Below are 19,483 nucleotides of genomic sequence, written 5' to 3' on the forward strand. Positions count from 1 at the left end.
CCCCAGAACAGGCTGCGCGCACAGCCGGCGCCTCAAGGACAGGGCCCGGGGGACGCACGCCCTCCCGGCGTCCAGGGAAGAAATTCTGTGTGACAGTTTGGAGTTGGATATGTATGACCGAATGTTACAACTTGAAGCATCCCATTCGTAAAGAGGACTACTTGGGTGGTGGAGAGATAGGCGTGAACTGGGCTGTAGATACGTCATCCTGTGTCTCAAACAATCTGGGCGTCTGCAGGTCTGGCCTGTGAGTGGTGAAAGTCCAAGCGCTGTTAGCGAGCAGGCAGGTCTTGCATGTGGAGCGCAGCATAGGTGTCCTTGGTGGCCGGGCTGAGTCCCTGGGGAAAGCAAATCAGAAAAGAAGAGGGGGTCAGGAGCCCTGCGGGGGGCACGAGCCTACCTGGAGGCCGACAGGTGTCCGCTGCGGCCTGGCCTGTGATCCCCCACCCGGCTCAGGGGCGCAGGAAGAGTCCCCTCACGCCACAGGTGGGGGCCTTGGCCCACGCAGCTGCCGCAGAGACGGGTTCTGTGTCCCACTGGGAATGGCTTTGGTGTCATTCCTTCCCAGCTAAATTCTCCCCTTCTCCCAGCTTCCCACATGCTGTACCCTACAGAGCTTCCTGTCAGACCACAGAGGAAGGAGAGTCGCTGAGCTGGAATCGGGGGGTGGGGGGGCCCAGACGTGCTCCAGAGAATCTACGGTCGCTGATACCCAGGCCTCCGGGAAGCCGGGACTTGTCATGGGGGAGAGAGTAGCTCCTTGGCCTCTGCCCTCCTGAGCCCCCTTCCCAGGCCATGCCGCCACAGCTATGTTCTTTGTCAGGGAACAAGCAAGCGGGTCCCAATCTCACTGGAACGGCTCCCTCTCTGGTCCAGGAGACAGAGCAACAGCATCACACACAGTAAAATCTGGGGGCCCTTTGGACAGCACTCTGAGCTCAGGCAAGCCCGGCAGTCTGACGTTCTGGAGGCAGTCAAGCAAGCTGTGAACAGCCCCAATGAGGCCGAAAGAACCACGCGAGAACCCGCTGGGAATTACATGTTAGAGAAGCAGGTTGGCGGTGCTCGGTTTGCATAATTATTCACACTGATTTGCAAAAACGCGGCACCTGACTACAGTAACATTTTCTTTCTAAAGTTATTTTTCTTGATTTGTTTACTGCAATCTTCTCACCCATCCTATGAGGTGTGAGGACACGAGGCAGAGCAAGGCTTCTGCAAGGGCCCAGAGCAGTGGAGAAAGAGGCAGGAAGTGGCTTGTGCGGTGTCCTCTGCTTCCATCTGCCCTTTGCTCCAGACCACACAGCCTCTGGGCAGCTGCCGCCTGTCTGACGTGCCCAGTTCCCCCAGAGTCCCACGGCCTCCTGACTGTGAACCAAGTCATGTGCTTGCACGGCTAACGGCAGCCCTGCCCCAGGGACTGGCGAGCAGCGGCGTCACCACAGGCCGGCACGGGCGCCCTGGGCTGGCCCGGCCCAGCTGTTGACAAAAGCTGGCACCGCCAACAAGCGCAGCCAGGGAGCCTGGGCCTGGCCCCGGTTAGCTGGTGCCACCTTGGGAAGAAGGGCCAGCAGCACTCACCTGGTAAAGGCCATCATGTCCCTTGCCTCTTCGCCGCTGGTTCTGTGGGAGTGAGACAAGAAAAGGCGAGAAAGTCAGAGAGTCAGCAGCCGCCGTCCTGCTCAGGAGCCCTACTCAGGGAGCCCCCAGAGAGTCAGCGGTGACTGTCTCCCAGCCAGCACTCCTGCCCCAGGGAGAGAAGGGTCCTCGGGTCACTGGCCAGCCCCTGGCCTCCACAGGGTTAGGTGAGGCCTGGCTCTGACGGGGCTCAGGTTTGCTCTGCCCGACTCAGACCCTCACAGGCATCAGATTCTTGGATCTGGGCCACACGGGAGCTGGCCACGCTGCCACCGCTTGGAATAAACGGGCCTCCCTGCAGTTCTCAAAATTCTTGGCTAACTTGGAAAAACAGTACAGACGTTTCTCAAAAAACTAAAAAATAGGGTTACCGTATGATGCTGCAATGCCACTCCTGGGCATATATCTGGAGAAAACTATAATTCACAAAGATACATGCACCTCAATGTTCACTGCAGCACCATCTACAACAGCCAAGATGTGGAAGCAAGCCAGACAAAAAAGACAAATGCCATATGATATCACTTATATATGGAATCTAAAACAAATTATACAAATGAACTTATTTACAAAACAGAAACAGACTCACAGACTTGGAGAACAGACTTTTGGTTGCCAAGGGAGTAGCGGGAGGGATGGCTTGGGAGTTTGGGATTAGCAGATGCGAACTACTATATACAGAATGGATAAACAACAAGGTCCTACTGTATAACACAGCCGTCATTTCTTTTCCATTGTGGAAAAGGATATGACAAAGAATGTACATATATGTATAAATGAATGACTTTACTGTACAGCAGAAATTAACACAACATTGTAAATCAACTATACGTCAATAAAACAAATTTTTAAAAAATTCTTGGCTAGTCATCAATGCTCATTGGAAACAGCAACTAGGTGGTGGGTACAACCTTGGGCTGTAAAGTCCGATCAGATTCTGGATCCCTAGTCACCAGCTCTGTGACCTTGGTAAGTTACTGAACCTCCTGTGCCTGGCGGGGCACGCATTCCTCATTGGGTTATTGTGGGAATTAAATGAGACCACTCACCTGGTAAAGCACTGGCCAGGCCAGCTTTGCAGGCATGCCACCTACGCAGCCACACGGGGAGCAAGCTTAGAAGGGTTCAGTGCTCTGCTTGCACTTTCGGAAATTCTTAATCACGTGTGAAAAAGGGGCCCCACCATCCTAAGTGCTGAACTTACGTTGGCACACATTAATCACTTGATAATTATTATTAATGGTGACAGACTTGACCCGTTTTCACAAACCATAGGTCATCTTAGAGTTTAACTTGGTTTTCAATCCTAAAAGGGCATCAGCCCTTTCTGAGGACCTTATATACCATCAAATGGGTAACAGCTGGATTAACCTTTGCCTCTGGTAGCCACCACATAGGCTTCTGCAGGTGACAGGAGGACGGGATGGGGCTCTTTGGAGAATCTCCTGCACCACCCAATCCTTGGGAATGAAGAAAGAGCAACACTCACCTCGCCCTTCATCCCTATCTCACTGTAGGCCTCTGCCATTTTGTCTTTTCGCAGCTCCTGGAGAAGAGGGCATGAGACGCTGGTTTTACCAACCGATGTAGAAAACAGGGGGCTCCCCTACAAAAGGAAACCTCTGGATTCCCAAGTTGGTGGGGCAGGGGGGTTTCCACATTCAAGGTTCCAGAGATTCAAACATCTCTGCTAACAACCAGCCCCAACCCCACCCTCCTCCACCTCCTCAGCCCTTTGAAACCTTCTCTGAGCTGCCAGCCCTTTGCACTGAGCTGGGAAGCTCAGGTTAGGTTCAAAAAGATAACATGTGGAGTCTTGGCCAAAGGACACGCATGTTGGACAACACAAGGGCTCACCCGGAGCCCCCAGAACCATTTATTTGAGCAAGTTGTCTCTTTACACAGCCAACACCATGGGCTGTGGGTCAGCCAACTGCAGGAGGGAAGGGTGGTCACCCCTGCAGTGGTCCCATGTGGCAGACCCAGATCAACACCCAGGACAGCGAGGTTTTCAGCAAGAGGTGAGACTCAGGACACTACTCCGGCCCCTAGGAACAGAAGCCCCTCGGAGGGGCTTGCCCAGCTTGACCTCGCTGTCCCCCCAGGACTCCACCAGGCTGACCCGGGAACTCCCGCAGCAGGCTCAGGGCCCGAAGGAAAGCAGGCAAGCCCAGGGGCCTTCCTACAAGCAGCCACTGCAGGCAGTAGCAAGAGAGGCATTATTTGGCCCTGGGAAGTGAAGGTCAAGTCAGGCAGAGACCGAGGAGCTGGGAGCAAAGCCTTTGTCCGGAGCCCTCCTCCAGCCCCTACCCTGCAACTTGCCAAGGAAAACTGTGCCACCTCCTGTACTCACATTATACACGACTTCGTGTGGGTTCTTCTTCCTCTGCTGGGAGAGACAAGGGGAAGAAGTTAGAGATGGAGAAACAGAAATCCAGGCCTGGACAGTTGCAGCACCCTCCCCAGGCCCCCTTCCCCACACCCTCTGTGGGCTCTGCCATCAGCCTGTGCCCTCCCCAAGATGCTGCAGCCTCGCTCGGCCACTCATGGGCCCTGGTGCCTCTACCATGCCTCAGACTCCTTAACGCACATGGACACGCTCTCTCACACCCAGGCGGAGCTCTGCTCTTAAGAAGATGCCACTCGGGCCTCCTCCAGCTGCTCGCCTCCCCACAGGGTGTGGAGTTTAGTTGCTGGGAGGTGGGCATAAGGGCCCAGTCGCCCCACTCACATGTGTGAGGCCCCTTGTGATTCAGAGGGAGCCAAGAGCACAGGAGAAGAGGGGCAGCAGCAAACGGGACCCCCATCTGTCCGCTTGGCCAGGCCTCTAGCATGTCAGGGTCCTGAGCAGAGGCGGAGTGTCCTGGTGCCCAGCAGCCCTCTTCTCACTGCCCAGCTGAGCTCTCACACACACTCACTCTCTCTCTCTCTCTCACACACACACACACACACACACACAGAGTAAGGCCTTACCGGTTTCCCCCCCATCTCGGGGTCCAGGCCCCCTCTCCTATCCAACACGGCATACTCCTCTCTTCGCCCTAGATTAAGCTCCTAAAACAGAGAGAAAAGCGTCAGGGACCAGAAAGAGACGCTCAGGAGGATGGGGCCAGTAGGGCTGGGAGTCCCTTCTCGTTGGTGGCTCACAAAGGAGAGGGGGCTGCGAGACCCACCGGCTGACATCATCTCGGAGAACATCTCAAAGATGTACCATGGGGAGTGGAGGGGCGATCATGGATTCGCTCAAAGTCCCATTGCACGGAGAAAGTGAAATCGCTTCTGCACCGCAGGGAAGATCCTATACTTTCCTTCTCCACCCCCAGCCCTCCGGTTTCTGAAACCGCTGCCGGGCGGGGGCTCGCTAGGAGCAGGCGCTACGCTAAGTATGCGCTTGCGGGTCATCAAACCGCTAGCGCGCGGCATCCTCACAGCACCCCCACGAGGCAGGCACGATGACTATCCCCGTGTTCCGCGTCAGGAAACGCAGCCCCAGGGAGGTTAAAACAACGTGCAGGGCTGATAGCCGCGGACGAGACCTGCAACCGAGCCCCTGGCCGCGGCTTCCCCACGTCCCAGCATAGGCCTGCACTTTCTCTAGACGGGGCTCCACGGGAGGGGCGGACTTACGTTGTAGACCTGGTTCTGGCCCTGCTGGTGGGCGGGGACCGCCGCACTCCTGCTGAACTGATGGAGAAGAGGAGAGAAAGCGCGTCACTCTCTGTGCGGACAGCCTCGCTCCGCTCCTCGACGGCCAGCGGCGCGCGCCCTGCCTGCTGGGGCTGGGCCCTTGCGGGAGCCAGCGCCGTGGCAGCCCCTTTTCTGAATTCAAGTGTCCTTTCTCCTTCCAGGGGTCAAGTGCAGGCAAAGCAGGAGGCCCTGGCACCGACCGCAGTTTCCCGTCCCCCGGCCCGCGCCCTCGCGCGTGCGCAGAAGCGCCGGGCTCGCGGGCCGCGCCCCCTGGGTTCCGGGATGTGCTCCGGGCCCCTTCCTCGCAGGGGCTCGGAGGACACCCCGAGAAGGACGGTGGCTGCGCAAGGTCCCACCTCCTATCTTGACCCCTGCGGCAGGGTGCTTTCCTTGCTGCACTGTGTCGCGCTGGCTTAGTGTCCTGAATTCAGCTGAAACTGCACGGTCTTGCAGATTCAGAGCATGGGAACCCCCTGAGAGATCATCTCGGGCAGCGTTGTTCAAACTTAAGAAAATCAGTAAGGCTCTGTTTCTTAAAAGAAAATCTTTTGCCAAAGTCCAAACTCCAAAAGAGACATGGGTTGAGGCACGGAAGTCATAACGACTGAGGCTTCCTTTCCGAAAGTCCTTCCACCCTCTGCCCACGCCATGGCCACGCCCAGCCCCTCCAAGAAATGCAGGGTCTGCAGGACACCAAGTGAAATCCATGCCCTTGGCCAACCCTGCCGTGTACTAATGAGGACACGGGTTTGAAGAGAAAAGGCTGACCCGGGCCTGGGTCAGCAGTTGGACAGCAGCATCTGGAAAGAGACTGCAGGTCCGCCACCTCCCTGCTCTTCACCGCCTGAAGCAGAACTCCCTTTCCTGCCAGCAGAACCCCCCGCCCTGGGACGCTTTCCTGTTCACACATCTGCATGGCGCCTCACTAAGGCGCGAGCCCCAGGCTCACCCTCCTACTCTGTCCGGCTCAGCCAGACGCCACCCCCACCCTCCCCAGCCCCCGCAATATGCACCCTTGGCTGGTCTCTGCTTTGCCCATGAACACCAAGACTCAGGTACCACCCACGCCTGAGACTTTCCAAGACCAAAGCCCTCTGAATATCCACCGAGGTGGGGAGACCATGCTCTCCGCCCAGAGCCCCGTGGTACCCACCTTCGCTCTCAGGAACAGGGCAGTGATAATGACACCGTAGATGAAGAGGAACCCATCCAACAGGTAGCAGAGTTTAGGATCGAGTAGGCCGAAGCTCTGTGCCGCTGTGTCAAGAGATGAGATTGGTCAACCAGGCGCAGGGGACGGAACATGTCCCTGTAACCCCATGGGGAGGGGGTGTGCCATGACGGATCATACGGGGGGCTGGATGCATTATCTACACACACCCGTCTGACCACAGCCTCTCTCCCCACCTTGGACCAGCCCCTGGGAAAACCTAGCCTGCCCCAACAGTAGACATGGCATCGGTGGAGCCACAAAGACAGGAAGGAGACAGAAACTAGGTGGGAAGGTGGAATTGTCCACTGTGCACAGGGCTGCTGCCTCACGGCATGGGAGCCCAGCTGGGTGGCAGCCCCATCTGAACCAGGCACTCGAAGCCACCCCAAATTGCCAAGGGGCCCCTGATCCCCGCTGCCGTAATAACCTTGGTCAGACTGTCCTGTGCACACTGGAAGGAGGTACAGTAAATATTCTGGTTAAATAAAAGTTAGCATTTTACTTGAAAGCTCACGGCACTGTGAGGGAGGAGACACAGTTTTAAGTCTAGACTGTTCTTCCTATCAGGTATGTGTGCAGCAACTCAAGTGTAAAACGGGGCCAAGTAGGCGGCTCACTCCACCCCTGCCTGGTATCACAGAAGCAGCGGTCCCCCGGCCAGTCTCTCTCAAGCCCGGGGCGCCCTCCGATGGCCACCAGCAGGACTACACCGAGGCTAAGGGAGCGGATAACACGCACTTGAAACAAGGTCTCATCCGTACTAGTTATGTGACTTGGGGCAGGTTATTTACCCTGTTGCAGCTGCCTCTTCTGTTGACCAGGGTGGAAACTGTAACATTTCTTTCGTGTTTACTCCATGCCAGACACCGCTTTGATGTAATAACTTGTCAGATCCTCCCAACAGCACCCCGCGGACACGGAGGCACAGAGAACTTCAGGTTTCGCCAGGAGCAGGCACACAGCAAGTGAGAGGCAGCCCTGGACCGTCCAAGCAGTACGTCTCCCCTCCTTTCCCCCACCCCCACCCCCTGGGCCCAGCCCGGCCCACACTTCGGCAGGAGCAACGTTTTGGCTTGGGTGCAGGTGATTCAAGGCTGCCCCAGAGTCCCCACCCCGACCCCCCTGAATCCCTCTGTCCTCAAACCTTGAACTCCATCCCTAATTCAAGACGCCTCCTGGCCCCAGGCAGCTGATCTCTTTGTGAACTTCCTGCTCAGAAACCATCCACGAAGCAGTCTTTCTGAGCAAAGTCCCGCCCTGACTTAGCAGCCCAGGTCCAGTCCCCACACTGCCCCTCCTGCTCTACCCGCCTGCCTTTGCTGGGGCTGGTTCCTCTTCCCCGCCTACCATGGCTAGCACCATCCCCTCCGCTCAACTGCCGGAATGGGACTCAGGTCCCGCCATCACAGCCCCTGGTGAGAATTCAGTGTGTTGATGGAGATGCGAGAGCCTGTCTCCCATAGAGCACTCTACAGACATCATGTGTTGGGTTATGAAATTCCCCTCCGTCTAGGCTGGAGTAAGTGCTGGAGAACAATGGCTGCATCTTCATTCTTGCCTCTTCCTTCACCCCCATCGGCACACAGAGCACAGGGTAGGCATTCACTAGATACATGGAATTTTCAGGGGAGATGCCAGGTCCCCTACACAAGGTTGGCCTGCCCTCTGGCCCTGAGGCAGCGCCAGAAGCCCCTGCTGACTAAAGGCGGGGGTCTGAAAGCCTCTAAGAGACATTCGAGCCCCCAGCAAAGGCCACCAAAGCTGGGGTGATTTTTTTTTTCCCTTTTAAGACTGGAGAGGAGGTGTCAGCGGCGATTTATGGGAGTGGCTGAGATTCAGAAAAACGGTTGGAAGAAAATCGCTCAGTTGCCTGTCACATAAAATGAGAACAGAAAAATTACTGGACAGTAAATTTAGAACAAATAAGAAGAAATATTTCTTGGTGTTGTGCAGAGCTAGCGCAGTGGGGGAGGGGATTGGGCGCCTCCCCAGAGATAAGTAATAGAAGCAGGTTTTCTTTCTTTCTTTTTAAAGAGCAGCATGATTTTATGACCAAAGACAAGTGTGCTGTGTGTGGTTTGGTCGAGGAAAGGATATTAATAGCCACACACTTCCCAGGTAGGAAGCTTCCCTCTGCCTCATCCTGCTGTGCCCATGCAGGGAGGAATGGGACTGACAAAGGCAGTGATGATCCAGAAAGGTCCCTGCAGGGACCCAAGACCTAATTCAATTACATGACTGATTAAATATTGATTGGGCATTTGCTTGTTGTCAGAGGGTATTGAAATAGAAAGAGCCCTGGATTGGGTATCAGGTGGGTTCTAGTCCTTCTCCTGCCACTGAGTAGCTGTGTGGTCTTGGGCAAGTCACCTTACCTCTCTGGGCCTCGATTGTACCATCTGTAAAATGGTGGGTAATAGTGTCTATCTTAAGGGTGTGGTGAGAATCAAATGGAGAGAATGCATTGGTAGGTGTTTTTGTACATTTCCTCCATAAGGATAATGAAGTCTAGCATTTGGGTAGGGTCTTCTGAGTCCCTGCTCTCATGGGACTTAGGGCTCAGCTCATGAGGCTGCACCCAGGGTGGAAGGGCTTCCCTTGAACAGCAGGCAGCTTTCCAAGATGACAACTCAAAGGCAGGAGCCATAGACACTCCCAGGTTGCAGCTTCTTCCCTGCTCCCCACCACCCCAAAGGCAGAGACCTGTTCGCCCCCTTCCCTGAGCCACTTGTGCCTCTTGTTTCCATCACCACCATATTCAGTCCCAAAGAGAGGTATTTAATGAGGCGATATGGTGCCTGTTTTCCTCTACAACCGGAGAAACTGTTGCATTTCACGCTTCCCGTCCTCCACCCCAGATCCACAGCACCCAGGAGAACCCCAGCATTTGAACAAGTACCCAGATACTGACTGAGGCTTCTCGCTCTCAATCCTGGCGCTCTTGATCCTGGCTGCAGATTGGAATTGGCCCATCCCCCATGCCCCCAGGTTCTCACTTAATTGTTCTAGGGTAGGGCCTGGGCGTGAGCATGGACCAGTGCACAGCAGGGTTAGGTTCAGAGCAGCAGCTTCCCTCAGGTGCAGCCTTCCATAGCGGTACAGCCGTACCCTACAACAAGTATAAATTCTACTGCCAAACAGAGACAACAAACAAAATTAAAGCCTCAGTCTCTCATATGCACTGCAATTTTTGTGTACTTCTGAACTGTGTGTTATTGAACTTCTCTAACTCCTCATCTATAAAATGGGGATAATAATATTACCTGCCTCCTTAGGGGATGATGAGGCTTAGTTAAGGTGACTAGCATGGGGTACAGGACCTGGCATGTAATAAGTGCTCCATACATCAGCTGTTGTTGGTACCATGATTTTTTTCCCAAATCACCACCAATACATTTATTTGAGGGAAAAAGGGTCAAATAGTATCAAGAACTTTTAAACGGAATAGTAGGACTAGGGACACTGTTCTCCCTAACTTCTGGGTGTTCACAACTGCACAGGTAACCAGATCCTGCACGTGAGGTGACACCAATTAAACCTGCAAGCATTTGATGAGCAGTCACGTGATTTCCCATTCGGGAGGTGCTGCTTTGTATCAGAAGAGTCGTGTTGAGAAAAACGAAGCCAGAACCTAGCAGTAGCCTCCTAGCACAGACTTGGACAAGACGGTGACCTCGTGAAAGGGGACCTCACCCTATTTACAAAGCAGGAGACCCTATTTACAAAACAGAAAAGCGATGCTTCCAGCTGAGCTTCAGGGTGAGAGCTGAGGGTGGAATCTGATCCCACGATCCTTTTCCCGTCCAACCTGGGCCTCCACAAGCCACCCTGTGGCCCCCTGCACAAGGCAGACTCAGCAAATCTGGGAAGTAAGGGGATTCTTCCCCAACCCCATTCCACCTTACCCAGGTCCAACAGGTGACCCAATCCACAGGTCACAGCCCCGACCTCCCTGGACCCCCACATCTGGACAGAAACCTGGCAAATATGGAAACTGAAGTCCAGCTGGGCTGGAAAAGATCTAGGTGCTGCAGGGTTGGAGTTGTCTTACAGGTGCTACAGGATCAGGTCTCACCCCAGCTGGCCGGGCTGTGACAGAGTCATTTTAGAGGTGCTTCCAGTTACTCCAGGGTAAAGCACAACCCTAACGTCACCTGGCAAAAAAGCGAGCTGGAGCTTCAGAAGAGCTGGCCCTGCACACGCAGGTACTGCCTGCAGTGGATCTGGGATTAGAACACTGGGGACAGAAGGGGACCCAGCCTGCAGCCTGCAGTTGCTCACAGCCAGGAGATCGCTTGCCAGCATGCTCACAGCAATCCCCATCACAAACTTGGTGTCGCTTCAGATGGTCAGGGCCTGGCTGAACTGGGAACCTGGATTCCAGGTGTTTCCCAGACCCCGTCCTCACACTGTCATCCGCCACGTAGGCACAGGTAAAGTGGGCCAACAGCATAATAAGCTGCAGCCTTCCTGCTAGGTAGCAGGTGTGAAAGCAAAATCAAAATTGCATCCGTATTGCTGAGAGAGCTCTCTAAGATGGGGCCAGGAGGCCATTAAGAAAGTGTGACTTACACATATCTCAGCCTCCATGTAATCTGACCTTTTGACCTGATGATGTCATCCAGAATGCCTGCCAGAAACTGAAGATGCTTTTTGGACCCTTACCTTAAAATAACACATGACAACCTATCTACTTATGGAATTCGCACTCTAAAACAACTTGTGATTCCTTAAGGACAAATATTTTCCGACTCATGTCAGAGTCAATCACAGTTCTCTCCGGGCTACTCTTAACAGCCTGGTGGGTTTTTGCCTTTATAAACCCTTGACCCTTTCTCTTCCTCGGAACACTCTTTCGGATTACCCGAATCTGCATCTCCCAAATTGCAGTACTTAAGACCCCAAATAAACTCTTTCCTTATTTTGCAGCTCCTGAGTTCAGGAAGTTACACAGTACTGACCATTAACAGGAAGATTCTGGGGCCCCAGACAGCAGCCTGGAGGAGGCACCTGCCCTAACAGGGTCTGGTTTCTCTGGGTGAGGTATATTTGAATTGTGTTGTTTGTCTGTCTCCTAGGCAGATGGTGAGCTTCTGGAAACAGAACAGGACTTAATCAGCCTGGCCCTGCTGTAGCCCAAAGCTGCAGACACACACTCGTGCCCATCTCCCCCTCCAGCAAGTCCTTTTGAGGAGCAGGGCATCTGCCAAACTCCCTCACATCCAACTAGTAAGGATATCTCCCATTTGAACCCCAGTTTGTACTTTTTTTTTAATTAATTAATTTATTTATTTAATTTATTTATTGGCTGCGTTGGGTCTTCGTTGCTGCACACGGGCTTTCTCTAGTTGCTGAGACTGGAGCTACTCTTCATTGTGGTGCCAGGCTTCTCATTACAGTGGCTTCTCTTGTTGCGGAGCACGGGCTCTAGGCGCATGAACTTCAGTAGTTGCGGCACGTGGGCTCAACAGTTGTGGCTCATGGGCCCTAGAACACAGGCTCAATAGTTGTGGCACACGGGCTTAGTTGCTCCGTGGCATGTGGTATCTTCCCAGGGCAGGGCTCGAACCTGTGTCCCCTGTATTGGCAGGCAGATTCTTTACCACTGTGCTACCTAGGAAGTCCTGAACCCCAGTTTGTACTTTTAAAATGACTTCCTGTGCCTGATCAAGTTCGATTCTCATGAGAGCCCAGAAGGTAGGCAGGGAGCTATAACTGGGTCCAATTCACGGGTTAATAAACTAAGACCAGAGGAATAAAGTACCTCCCCTGAGGACAGCTGCAGGTTAGCAGCAGAGCTGGATGGGATTACTGAATCTCCCGATTCCAGGTACTTGTCCAACCTCTCTGCCTTAGGTGCACCTCACCTCCAGGTGCAGGACACAGAGTTTTTGCCTAGCTCTGAATTCGCAGCCCTTACTGTTTGCTGGCTTTTGACACTTAGTCACAGCAGCTTGTGAACTTTTCATATCGTGTCTCCCTCCCCAGCAAGCCCTGGAAAGCACAGATGATGCATTTTGGTTTCACTTGCTTCTTTCCCCTCCTCACCAAGCACATGCAAGGCCACTTGAGAAGAGGAAAGAACATGGGCCTTAGAGCCAGAGAGACTAAGATTTAAATTCTGAATCTGCTTCTTACTGGCTTTGTGGTTTGGGACAATTTTCTACGCCACTCTGAGTTTCAATTCTTCCATCTGCAAAAGGAGGGTAATAAGATTAACTTCACAAGGTGGTTATGCGGATGAAATGAGATAACAGTGTGTGGGGAAGTGCCCTGCCCAGTGGCACATGCTCAGCCCCGGGGTCTCAAGTGACCATCTTTCCCATGATAGAGGCTCTGGAGGCACAAGAAGCAGCAGGAGTGGACCAGGGCTTCCTACCCCTTCATGACACGCTTGGGAACAGAACCTGGTCAGCTTCCCCATCTTAAGATGCAACAACCCACATTTCAGGGTATATGAGGATAAAAAACCAGACAATGCACATGTGTAAAGTGCACATACAGCAGGAGCTCAATAGTGTGTGGACATCCTGAGAACTCCCGGCTTCAGCAAGTGATAACGAGGTAACTTACGTTTACACTGTGCACAGTTGAGAGAACTCTTTGCCCTTGCGTGATCTGGTTTAATCCTCAGAACAACGCTGAATGATATGGGCAGAATGACTGTCAATTCTATTCAGATGAGGAACTGAGTCTCAGGAAGATCACTCGGCTAGAAAGTTGCCAAGTTTCATCTGATGCAAAGTCTCTCCACTTTATGCTGGTGCCTCTGGGGTTTCTCACATCCAGAGAGCTTCCCACCTTTTGTAGGAATTTCTTCTCTAATATCTCCAGCCTCTGCTTGAATACCTCAGGTGACCGAGAGCTCGCCACCCTTCAATTATTGGTGGAGAGCTCAAATTTTCAGAGCTTTTAAAAAACAACTTTGGTCTTAGTTCTGCCTCTGGAAGCACAAAGATTCTCCCATGTCTATAGGGCCTTTAAAATCCCTCCCACGGCCAGCTTGTCTTGCCCTAATAAGGAGCACTTCAGCGTCACAGCAAGAATAAATCCTTTGAACGTAGACAACTTGAGTCCGAGTCCTGGCTCTGCTGCTTAACTAGCTGTGTGAACGTGGGATAACCCTAGCCACCTCCCAGGGTGGTGAGGGAAATGGGAAGGGCTGGTGAGCTCTCGCTACATAGGAGCTAGTGGTATCAGTATTAATAGCCTACGATTCAGGTAGGAGCAGACAGCTTCCAAGACTTCTGACCTCCTTTTGCATCTCCAACCTTGAGCCCAGGGTCCTGGAGGCCCTACCTCCAGACTCAGACACAACTGGTGATGACATTGCAGGCTAAGAATTTAGATAACAGGAAGTCATGTGTTTTCAGGAAGGCAGTGGCAGCAGCCTTGGGGGTGCCTGTGTTGGGTGTGATGCCCAGCCTGTCGACCGCAGCACCATAGGCACCCAGACCTCCCCCTCAGGGGAGTTGCTGTCTTTCATTGAGCAACTAACTTTCACTACAGCAGGAAAAATATATGCTAAACACACAGGATAATAGTTATAACCACCAGCTGAAGATTTATTTTCTGCCAGGAAGCAAGTGTGAGTTTTCTCATTTGATCCTTACAGCAACTATGACTTTACAGCTAGAGAACCTGAGACTGGGAGAGCTTTAATAACATGTCTCAGGTCTAGAGCCAGGGTTGAACCCAGACCTGTCTGAATCCATAATCCACAGATACCATGTCGTCCAGAGTCCTAATCACCAGTTGGTACTGCCCTTGGACCACTTACTGGTCTTCAGGGATGCAGAGAAAGGATGCTCACCAGTGTGGAGAACTTCCTTCTCAGAGGATCCAGATTAGTAGGTGATATTCTGACTTCACAAATGGCCTTCTTTCTTTGAGGAGGCAGGCGACTGAAAGACCTAGAGAGTTAATAGGTAGCTGGCCTGCTATCAAATGTGAGGCCAGAACCCGCACCAGCCAATGCCCAGAGAGGCTGACCCACTTGGAGACATCCTAATCACCTTGACCTGCAGAACAAGTCTACATCGTTTATTAAGACCATGTGTAATTTATTGTTACTCACTTTAATCTGCCAGTCTCCTCAAGCCCCTCCTCAGTGTTGGATTTCAAATATTCATGTTTGATTGTAAATCTAATCATCTTAGTCACAACCATCTACAAATTATATCCCCATAGACAAGGATTCTAAGGGAATGGGGGGAAAAGGGAGTTGTTTGATTTCATAACAGGGTTTTAGGTGACTATTTCCCTTCTTGTATTTTTATTTCCATTAAACTTGTTATGTTTGTGCAATCACTTAAAATGTTTTTCTGTGATCGCTTTTTATTTTCAAGTAAGTCTACTCATTATAAAAGTGCAGGAAAGTAGAAAAAAATCAAAATCACCCGCTATACCAGATTCAAACGCAGCTACTATTAACATGATGGCAGATTGCCTCCCAATGTGTTTGTTATTTATAAACTGTAATCATTCTACATAAAAAATTTTTCTCTGAAAAAAACATTTTTTTCAGTTAGTTATCATTTAAGGTTATATTTTCATGTCATTTCACATATTCATATTTCATGTTACCTTATAGTTTTACTGAATATTCTTTTTAAAGGTTGCATCATAACCCTTCCACTATTTATTTAACCATTCCCCCATGGATGGCCATTTGTTTCCAGTTTTCACCATTGTAAAAAATTCTGTGATGAACAGCTTCATTCCTAAAGCTTTTTATAGGTTTAGAATTTAGTCAATAATACTTTGAAAAATAAAATCTAAGACAACTGGTCCAAGAGAAAAATCAGCAAAAGATATAAAAGTTGGCAATTCTCAGAGGAGGAAAAATAAATTGCTTATAAACATAGAAAAAGACACTCAATCTCACTACTGGTCAGGTAAATACAAATACAAAAGGACAAAGAGATGGATCCCATTTTTCATGGCTGGTCAGAAGGCCACAGCTGTGAAGATATGGAGAGGAAGGGCACTCCTGGCAGAGGAACAGCAGGTGCAAAGGTCCTGTGGTGACCCCAGGCCTGGTGTGTCTGAACAGCAAGGAGGAGAGTGTGGCCAGGGTGGCATGGAAGAGGAAGAGTGCTAGAAGATGAGGTTAGAGGGTGACAAAAACATGGGGGCATTAGTTAGAAACTCTTCAGCCAGTGAATTTTACTCTGAACGAGATGGGGAGCAATTGCAGGGCTTTTTTTTTAATACCAAATACACATTATTTTTGTAATTTCAAAAACATTAATAAAATTTAAAAGAAAAAAATTAGGGACTTCCCAGGTGGTGCAGTCGTTAAGAATCTGCCTGCCAATGCAGGGGACACGGGTTCGATCCCTGGTCTGGGAAGATCCCACATGCCGCAGAGCAACTTAGCCCATGAGCCACAACTTCCGAGCCTGAACTCTAGAGCCTGCGAGCCACAACTACTGAGACTGGGCGCCACAACTACTGAAGCCCACATGCCCTAGAGCCTGCATGATGTAACTACTGAGCCCACGTGCGTCAACTACTGAAGCCCACGCACCTGGAGCCTGTGCTCCACAGCAAGAGAAGCCAACCCAATGAGAAGCCTGCACACTGCAACAAAGAGTAGCCACCACTTGCCACAACTAGAGAAAAGCCCATGCGCAGCAACAAAGACCCAACACAGCCAAGAAAGAAAGAAAGAGGAAGAGAGGGAGGGATGGAGAGACAGAGAGAGAGAAAGAAGAAAGAAAGAAAGAAAGAAAGAAAGAAAGAAAGAAAGAAAGAAAGAAAGAAAGAAAGAAAGAGAGAGAGAGAGAGAGAGAGGGAGGGAGGGAGGGAGGGAGGGAGGGAGGGAGGGAGGAAGGAAGGAAGGATGGGGAAGAAAGAGAAAAAAGAAAACAATTAAAGCCAATTGGATAAATTGGGTTCACCGTTACCTTGGGCCCTGGGGTTAGCTGGAGATGCAAGACAGGTGAGATGCAAGACAGGTGAGATGCAAGACAGGTGAGATGCAGTGTGGGCTTAAGATCCGGGCTGCACTGCCAGGGTCGAGCCTGCTATGTGAGGTCCTCTGTGATTTGTCTTCATCCACCCGCATGTATTTACTTTATTTTTTTCTGCCCTTGTCCCATAAACCAAGCTATGGTTTCCACCCAGAAAGTGGTTTTATTTCTAGTGAAGGGATAGATGCAGATCCATTCATTTTTTTCATTCTCTCATCGTTCATCACACATCTGACCGCCAAGCCTCTGTTTCGGTTATGGGCTGAACTGTGTCCCCTCAAAATTCACATGTTGAAGTCCTAACCCCCAGTACCTCAGAATGTGACTGTATTTGAACATAGGGTCTTTCAAGAGGAAAGTAAGTTAAAATGAGGGATTAGAGCCCTAACCCATTATGCCTGGTGTCCTTATAAGAAGAGGCGTTTAGGACAGAGGCACGCACAGAGGGAAGACCACGTGAAGACACAGAGAAGATGGCCATTTACAAGCCGAGGAGACAGGCCCTTAGAAGAAACCAACCCTGCTGACACCTTGAGCTCAGACTTCTTGCCTCCGGAACTGTGAGAAAATTAATTTCTGTTGTTTAAGCCACTCAGTCTGTGGTACTTTGTTATGGAAGCCCTAGCAGACTAACACAGTTTCCTTCTCTAAAACAGCCACCGTAATTCCTAACTTCTAAGTTACTGTAAGGAGGGGGCATATTGCATGTAAGCAAGAACCTAGCACAGTGCCTGACACGTAGTAGGGACTCAAAACACCCTGATAGACCGTCGTTATTAGAAGGTGCAGGCACTGTGCTGGGCAGTCAGGAGCAAGTAAGGACACAGATCTAGCCTCACAGCTGAGCAGGGAGGCGGGCGAATAAACGGATCTTCCCATCAAGAGAGATGCACAGGGCTCTGACAATGGCAGGCAGGGACCTCCCTCAGTGAGCAGAATTCACGTTTCAGCTCTTTCCACTCATTCCACCTTCCTAGCAGCCCCTCAAGGCCAGCAGACAAGCCTCTCTTTTTAGTGGACAGCACTTGCTCTCTGCCAGGCACAGTTATAAGCAAGATACACACACACACAGAGCAATATATACGTATATGTGTATATACTTGCATATATGCGTACGTATATACATATATGCATGCATGTATACACAGACATCTATAACTATATCTTCCCTCTCGCTGCCAGCTTGGACCTGTGGCTTTCCTGGTTGACTCCAGGGATTGACACTATAACAACTGTGGTCATACCAAACATTTGCTCTACGCTTTCCAGTTACAAAACTCTTTTATATTCTTGATTTCATTTGATCCTAACAAGGGTGAGGTGAAGTGAGCCAGGCACATCTTATTTGCTCCACTTTGCAGATAAAGAGTCTGAAGGTCAGGGAGGTGAAGTGACTCTCCTGAGGTCCCGGGGCGCACGTGTAGCAGAGCCTGGAGGAGAGGTCAGGTCTCACCAGGCCTTTGTTCTTTCACACACAGCCCACAGCACACGGCCCTCACATTACGGTCTTGAACATTAGCACCATTTAAAAGAAACCCACTCTAGAGCAAAACCCTCATGTAAAAATTCCAAGCAGGATTTTGCCATTTCTCTGAGGCTTTAATTTATTCTGCAGATAAACCCTCACAGTATGCAGAGATATATGCACAAAGATATTTATTGCATCATTATCTGCAAGAGCAAAAAAAGGAAAAAAAAAAGAAGAGCGATGTAAACGTCCACCAGCCGGAAACCAGATAAATAAATTTGGTATGTTCGTGTATAGTAGTTCAAAAAAACAAGAACAACAGATAGTTCTGTATGTGCTGCTATGGAAAGATCTTCAAGATAATTATGTGAAAAAGCAACCTCTGGAGTGGTGTGTATAATATTTGTGTATAAAAAAGAAAAAGCATATTATGTAGGCTGCACATGTATACTTATATAGACATAAAAATGTATCTGGATGGAGTCTCTGTTTGCGATGATGAAAAAGTTCTGGAAACATTTATGATTATGATAAATCTCTCCATTTAGAACTCTTTAGTTTCTCTAAAAATGGTCTGTGCTTTTCAGTGTATAGGTTTCGTGCATAATTTGTTAAGTATATTCCCTTTGTTTGAGAAGAAGCCACTGACTGGGAAAAAATATTTTTGAATCACACGTATGAAGGAGGATTGAATCCTTAGATGACTAATGAGAACCTACTGTATAGCACAGGGAGCTCTACTCAGTGTTCTATGGTGACCTAAATGAGAAGGAAATCCAAAAAAGAGGGGATATATGTATACATATAGCTGATTCACTTTACTGTACAGTATAAACTAACACAATATTGTAAAGCAACTATACTCCAATAAAAAAAAAGAGGATTGAATCTTGAATATATAAAACTCTAAAATACAGAAGAAAGTTAGGGAGGGAAATTGTTCTGTATCCTGTTTGTGATCGTGGTTACATGAAACTATCCAAATTTTAAAACTCATAGAACTACATACCAAAAATAGCGTATTATGAATTATCTCTCATATGAAATCGGTAATTTCTCTAAAAAATAAAAAATCGATAAAACAGTAAAAAAGAAAAGAAAAAGTTCTGGAAACAGATAGCAGTGATGGTTGCACAACATTGCAAACGTACTTCATGCCACTGAGTCATACACCTATAAATGGTTAAATGGTAGTTTTATATTATTTATAATTTGCCACAATAAAAAGTATCTATATCTATCTATCTATCTGCTTACCTATATATCTGGAGAGCTTAATACACAATACACATTTTCCACGGTTAACTCTGGAGAGGAGTGAATGGAGGAGGAGGTTGGGAAAATTTTACTTATTTTCTACTTTGCACCTTTTTGTGCTCTTTGAAACTCTATGATAGTATATCACATTCATAATATCAAACAACACAAACAGAAACAAATGACATCAACCCTTAAATCAAACCAGGTGTGTGCGGCACAATTCTAAGCAGTCAGAAAGTC

At 50.0% G+C, this 19,483-nt stretch overlaps 1 protein-coding gene across 2 annotated transcripts in view; it reads right to left on the bottom strand.

Annotated features, from left to right (window-relative positions):
• Positions 1–19,483, bottom strand: part of CD247 (CD247 molecule) — a 75,850-nt gene continuing 56,367 nt past the window's right edge. The window contains exons 2-8 of one of the 2 annotated variants that reach the window (XM_057729571.1): positions 6,479–6,582; positions 5,266–5,322; positions 4,612–4,692; positions 3,992–4,024; positions 3,128–3,184; positions 1,582–1,623; positions 1–338 (exon numbers count right to left, since the gene is read on the bottom strand). In XM_057729571.1, coding sequence (XP_057585554.1) covers positions 273–338; positions 1,582–1,623; positions 3,128–3,184; positions 3,992–4,024; positions 4,612–4,692; positions 5,266–5,322; positions 6,479–6,582 — 440 coding nt within the window. In that variant the 3' untranslated portion in view covers positions 1–272. Of the gene's footprint in view, positions 339–1,581; positions 1,624–3,127; positions 3,185–3,991; positions 4,028–4,611; positions 4,693–5,265; positions 5,323–6,478; positions 6,583–19,483 lie in introns of both variants that reach the window. The other variant, XM_057729569.1, reaches the window with a different exon arrangement.

Source organism: Hippopotamus amphibius, chromosome 3, assembly GCF_030028045.1.
Source record: "Hippopotamus amphibius kiboko isolate mHipAmp2 chromosome 3, mHipAmp2.hap2, whole genome shotgun sequence".
NCBI lineage: Eukaryota > Metazoa > Chordata > Mammalia > Artiodactyla > Hippopotamidae > Hippopotamus > Hippopotamus amphibius.